Here is a 6,545-nt window from a genome sequence, read left to right as displayed (position 1 = left end):
TTAAAACTTTATGTTTTTATTGATAAACAGGCTGTGAAAGTCAAAGTACAGCATGAAGTCCAAAATATGACTCAGCGACTTTCTGTCCGTGTGCAAGTACAAACTGTAAATTATTAACAGTAATATAAAAAGTAACAGTTCAAGACATTTTTTCTCAATAAATCAAAGTTCTGAACAGAAACGAAACTTTAGTGTAAATCCCTCGATGGCACCATTAACAGAAAGGAAACAGAAGGTTTACAGGTAAAAAGTGAGGCACCAAACGGAGGAGAGATCAGTGAACTGACAGAGCAGCAGGAAAACACTTCAAACCAGATTCTGTGTCGTCAGCCGGAGCAGAAACAACCCGAACGTGGACGCAATATAAAGAAGTGAAATAATATAAAAACATCAAACCGAGCAGTGGAAGCTGTTTAAAACGTTTTTTTTTCTCTCCTGCAGCTTCACAAAATAAATTATCCTTAAAAAACACGAGTGCCGTCAGTGTTTTCAATCTGAACATCGAGTCTCTAGAACTCGTCGTGTCGTAGTAAAGCCTCGCCGAAGTCCGTCACCTGACTTCCAACAAACACGTCGTATTTGTCGAGGATTTCCTGTTTGGTGAGTTTTCCATCCTGAACAAAGAGATTAAAAAACAGGAGTTAAAACAGGTGAAAACGGCGTCAGGCTGAGCAGGCAGACGTGAAGCATTGTGGGATTGAGAGTTGGACCTTGTTGGCGTCGGACTCGTGGACGAGGTGTTTGGCTTCAGCTTCGGCGTGGTCGTAGTCAGACGGAAGAATCCAGTCCAGAGTCTCCTCTTTGTCCATCTTTCCATCTTTGTTCTTGTCTCTGAACTCAGAAAACTGCTGACGCTCTGACGCCACCCACTCCGGATCTTCTTCCACGTCCTCTGAGGTGTACATGTCCCCTACAGACCAGACACAGTGAGCTCACTGAAACACACTCACTGTTTCCTTCCAGGATTCAAGTTTTATTGTATTATACACAATGTAGGATTTAATTTAGATATACAGTAGTTCCCTTTCTCTAAAATCAGACGTCTTGCAGGCGGCCATGTTTAAATCAATCTACAAAAAACATTATAACAGCGAGAGCGTTCATTCTCACTACGTTACGTTTTTATTTATGACTCAATTTTAATACATTTTCTGTGATTATTGTTTTTTGACTCACTTTAAACTGAGGTTGTACAGACTTTTGAAAGTCTGGTGACATTGACCGAACTGAAGCTACACTCACATTGTTTCCCTTTAACAAAACTTCTCAGCATGCAACTGATAGAAAAGAAGTGATGTTCCTGATGCAGGTGATCAATAAATATTGATCAGAGGCTGTACAGTGTGAGAGCTTCAGTCTGCAGTCTGATAATAACGTGCTAAAGAGAACCGAGGTTTTAAATGTTACATTTAATTTGAGTTTGATTCCATCAATACAGACGACAATTAAACTTTCTCTCCTATAATCAGAACGTTGCATTGGCTGACTTCCTCTCAGTCAGTTGACCTCTGACCTCCATAATAAGGCTCCTCCCACCACCTCCTCCATCTGAAGCACATCTGGAACATCTGTCAGTAACTCCAAACCGACCTTCTGAAACTGCTTTAAGGATGAAAGTGCCTCTTACCGATGTACTCCTTCAGGTCGATGAAACCGTCTCCGTTCTTGTCGATGTCTTCCATCGTTTCCTGTGAAGGTGCACACGACATCAGTGACATCACACGACACCGATGACATCACACGACACCAGTGACATCACACTCACCTGCACCACGATGTCCTTCATGTGCTCGTGCTCCTCGGGATGAAGGAAAGCGGTGAACTCCTCTTTGTCTGCGATCAGGTCTCCGTTTCTGTCCGCGACTCGGAAACGTCTCTCGTCCCTCGACATCATATGAGTGTAGTTGTACTCGGTGTTCGTGTCGGGGTCGTCTGTTGGAGGTAATCGATCAGAGAATTGATCAGGGTAACAATCAGAGAACCACTCTAGTCATGGAGGAAATCAAACAGACAGCTGTTTCGTGTTTCGTTACCCAGGTAACTCCCGTACGTGACGTTCTTGTACTCCTCCCAGCTGATGCGGCCGTCGTTGTTCATGTCGAAGTCTTTCCACTGATGCTCCACGCTGTTGAAAATGTGCCTCTTCTGAGCGTTCTTGATCCAAACCTTCAGCTCGTCCTCGGTGATTAAACCGTCTTTGTCGCTGTCGATTTTATCCACGATGATTCTGCAGAGACACACAGCGAAGTTACCGTTAAAGGTCGAAGCTCAAACACTGAAGACCGACGTCGACCTGGCTGTTAGTTTGTGTTGATGTTCAAACTAAAATTAACTTCAGTTCAACTAAAACACGAACATATTTCCTGTAAACCAGTTGATTATTGAAGGAATATGCAGCAGTTTTATATATAAGTCTGACTGACTAAATCAACCAAACTGAGTAATTTAAATAAACTTGGTGTTCTGTGTAAACTTGAAGAAAACAGGCTGGACTTGTTGAACCAGTTTCCTCTGAGAACCAGGAAATATAAACCAGAAGATTTCCAGTTGGCTGCAGCTGAACGAGTCTATAGGAAGACACGCAGCTCCTGTCAGTCAGGTGACGAGTACTGTTACTGGACTCACCCGAGCCTCCGTTTGCTCTCCTGCGGCGGGAGGTTGTCGAAGGTTTTGGCCTCTTCCTGACCCAGAAAGGCTTCGTGGTCGTAGTCGTAGTTCTTGCCGTCGTCGTGCTCGAGGTGGCTGAGGGGTTCTTCGTCATGAACTCGACTCTTCCTCTCCGTCGGCTTGCTGCTGCCGAAGACGACGCAGAGGACGAAGCACATCAGCAACGGACGGATCATCCTGACAGACTGACGGACACAAAGGAAACAGTCTGATATTAAAACTGAACCACAGACACAAAGAGAGCATTTAATAAAGACTGAACATTTATCTGTTTGTAAAATACGACACAGCACATAAAGGATTAAAACTCAGCTCCAACATTACAACATTAAACAACATATTTATACTTTCATTGCTTTTACTTGTGTCACAGTATTTAATAACTCCTGTTGTGACTGAATGAGGACTTGAACTTATATTATATATATATATATTAAATTAATATTTAATAATAAACAAAAGTTAGCCTCACTTTAAATCCTGTAAAGATAAAAGACACAAACATCAGATTTTATTTATTTCTGTTTATATTTAAATATGTTTGTTTTCCACCATTTTCAGAACCAAATGCCAAATATCACATTAATAAATAACAAACAAATAAATAATAACACGTGTATGTGTCGAATATTTGGGTGAAAAAATGTGAGACAGGTTTCTCCTCCTGTCTGTCTGTGCTTTAATCCTGCTGGACTGCAGTGATTTTATATCTCTACTGGAGTTTGTTTTTTATTGTTGTTATTGTTAATGTGTCTGGAATAAAGTTGAAATGTAAAATTTGTTGTATTTTTTCTTTGAAAACATATTATTTATTTTACTGTAAGTCATTATAATGAGAAACTTTATCAAAATATTGATTATTTATTTTTATTTCTTATACATAAAACACAAATACTTGTTCTATTTGTTCTATAATCATTAATCATTGTTATATATAATTCTTACTTGGTAATAAATGATGTAATCACCCTTTGAATTTAAACCTCTGTTAGTATTAATAACAACTCCTCAACCCGGGAATAATAAAGTATTTCTGAGTCTAAAAATATTGATAAAGTTTCTCCTTATAATGATTTACAGAATCCTTTTTTCTCTCTGTGACATCAGCAGAAATAATCTTATCATAGTTTATACTTTTAATACAAATACATCCGGTTATATTGGTTCTATAATCAATCATTCTTGTGCAGCCCGACTCTGGTGCTGTTGGATCATTTTGTAATAAATGATGTAATCACTGTATTAATAACAACCGGAGACACTTCTGACCATCATCCTCCTCCTCCTCCTCCTCCTCCTCACCACTGGCTGAACTATCCTCCTGCAGTCTGAGAATCACCTGAGCTCTTACCTGTGCGGCTGAAGCTTCACCTGGACTCGAACCGTGTTTCAGCCCCGCACCGTCTCCTTTTCTCCGCCGACCATCACGCACTCCGGCCCCGCAGAGCTGCTTCCGGGGCTGCCGCAGCCAATCCGGTGCCGCCCGGGACACCTCGGCCGATCTGATTGGTCCACTTCAGCAAGCGCGCACTCTCGGTCGGTGACGTCAGGGAGGTCGGCCCCAGCGCCCTGGCTCCTGATTGGCTGCTGGCGAAGCGTGGACCAATGGTAGCGACCGCAGAGAGTCACCGGTGAGAAAAACATCGGCCGCGTCCTGCCACGTCCTCAGCAGGAAAACTAATGTTCACCTCAGGGAGTCAAATTCAACTGAAGATATATAATATAATATAAATAATAATGAATAATGACAAACATTCTCAAAATAATGAGTCGAGTTATTAATTTTATAAACCTTTGAGAAAGTTTCTCATTATTTACAGAATCCTTCTTTTCATCAGTGTTAATGTACATTACTGTTAATGAGTCATTTAATATGTAATGATTTCCATCAGTATCAACACAGATTCTTTATTATTGATTAAATAAATAGAATAAAACAGGATCACTAAGAACGAAACTCTGATTATTAAGTCAAAGAAGTCCTGATAGAGAATGAAACTAAATAAATGTGAAACCCGTCTGTGCAGGAACTATTTTATTGGTTCCTGGTGAGTCTCAAACTCACAATCAGAGCTGAGTGAGGAGAGTTTCCTCCTCTCACTCACAGAGCTGTTTGTTCCTCCGTTCAAAGACTCAATAACGTTGTATTTTAATTGTAACCCAATTTAAACTGTATGATGAAGCCAGTAAATTCACACACTTTTAAAAATATATACACTCTAAAAACAGTTTGCATCAATCTTTTTGGGTTGAGTTAGTAATGTAATGTATTACATTGAGTTAGGGGGAAAGAAGCTTTTATTTTACAATCAAAGGTATTTTTTATTATTAATTATAATTTTTGCATTGATTACTTAAAGTTATTTATGTCAACACAACTCATCGAAATAAAGTTTTCAACTTAAAAAGATTATGTAAATCAACTTTTTAGAGCATAGACTTATATTGTGGCTTCTGGTGAATAATACAGGTTGCAACTTTGACTGTTTCCGACCTATTTTAGCAAAGAAAGTCCTCAATCTCTACTGAACAGTGTTTAGAGACTGGCTAGGCAGTGTACCCAGGCTACCCAGACAACTGGAGCTCCTCATACTTAGGATGAATCACTATACAAGGATACAAGGATATTTAATTTTACAACGCAGGCTTGTATAATGTTGAAGTTCCCCTTATGCTTCTCATAAAAACAAAAAACATATACAAATATTTGCTTTGCTTTTTTGTGCCTTTATCGATAGTGCGGCTCAAGAAATGGGGAGAGAGTGGAGGGATGACACTCCATGGCCACTGCAGCAAGGACTCCTTGGTGGTGGTGAGCTACCAGGGTTTCGCCCGTATATACACACACAATTATATTCAGTAAAATCGATTAATAAGTCAGATCAAACACATTTTATTGCGTTGTAGAGAGCTGCGGACGAATGAAGCAGTAGTCTGGTGGTACAGCAGTGGATACTTCTGTAGCTCTTGTCAGATTCTTCTGCTTCTTCCCAAACTGCTATTTACAGAGGATTACTTACAGGTAATAGTGACAATATCTCAGGCTGATCATATTCACTAAATACACAGCACCGAACTGTACAAACTTTTGAAAGGCGTGTCTGCTGTTACTCCACTTACTAAAGACGACATATGACAAGAGGCTGGTTCACTGTTGGCAGTGACAGTGAAGGGAGGGTAATTAACTGTCGGCTGGCATCCATTGAACCAATCACAAGGCCCCACCTGTTCACCATAATACACACAGACACACTCACACACTGAGCAAAGCAAAACATGAGCCACGGTCAAAACACCTCCCCACCCGGATGTTGGATGTTAACATGTTTCAAAAGTTGTATTTCCATATTTGGATTTTAGGGTTAGGATATATATAGCCTCATTGTGAGCCCAGAACTGTTTGCAGTTTTATGTTAGAAATGTACAGTGTGGGTCCCCAGCATTTAGAAACTGACAGATACTACCTTTCATATGTTGGTCAATTAGCATATTTAGCATTAAGTAGCATAATCACCTGTATGGGCAATATTTCAGCAACTGATTGGCTGATTTGGACAATATAGGAGTGGTTTGGGGGGTTATTGAGAATTCTGAATAACAATAGTACAACATAGCTGTTTAAACTCCCAATGGGTGGATTTTGGTTCATTTTGAGTACATTTTGAGGTTATTTATATGATTAATAGATAAAAGCAAAGACACAGGTCAATGACAAAATGCAAATTTGAAGAAACATTATTTCTGAACATTTACACCAATGACTCTGTTGTCCCACTAAGAGTTGAAAAAAGCCATTTCTGCTTTAAAAGTCTATTTTGTATTTTGAAAATTTGGATTCAGTGTCCTCAATAACCCAGACTCCAGATATACAAACAACA

The 6,545-nt window shown here is 39.8% G+C and overlaps 1 protein-coding gene across 1 annotated transcript; it reads right to left on the bottom strand.

The window, feature by feature from the left end:
• On the bottom strand, window positions 1–4,149 carry LOC118340937 (calumenin-A-like). The gene is made up of 7 exons (XM_035679106.1): window positions 4,019–4,149; window positions 2,626–2,852; window positions 2,034–2,227; window positions 1,766–1,932; window positions 1,628–1,688; window positions 711–910; window positions 1–614 (listed from the first exon to the last, which is right to left on the bottom strand). The coding sequence occupies exons 2-7, from the start codon at window positions 2,841–2,843 to the stop codon at window positions 510–512; spliced, it is 945 nt and encodes a 314-aa protein (XP_035534999.1). The 5' UTR covers window positions 2,844–2,852; window positions 4,019–4,149; the 3' UTR covers window positions 1–509.
• Window positions 4,150–6,545: the final 2,396 nt, after the last annotated feature.

This window comes from Morone saxatilis, unplaced genomic scaffold (assembly GCF_004916995.1).
Source record: "Morone saxatilis isolate NCDOM2014 unplaced genomic scaffold, NCSU_SB_2.0 Contig10, whole genome shotgun sequence".
Taxonomy (NCBI): Eukaryota; Metazoa; Chordata; class Actinopteri; family Moronidae; genus Morone; species Morone saxatilis.
This window is presented reverse-complemented; position numbering and strand designations above follow the sequence as displayed.

Bases quoted from the DNA above. Each gene is read 5' to 3' on its own strand.
- LOC118340937 (XM_035679106.1), bottom strand. From the start codon at position 2,843: ATGATCCGTCCGTTGCTGATGTGCTTCGTCCTCTGCGTCGTCTTCGGC. The intron at 2,228-2,625 runs GTGAGTCCAGTA...GTGTCTCTGCAG, and splicing joins GAGAGCAAACGGAGGCTCGG to AATCATCGTGGATAAAATCG. The intron at 1,933-2,033 runs GTAACGAAACAC...TACCTCCAACAG, and splicing joins CACGTACGGGAGTTACCTGG to ACGACCCCGACACGAACACC.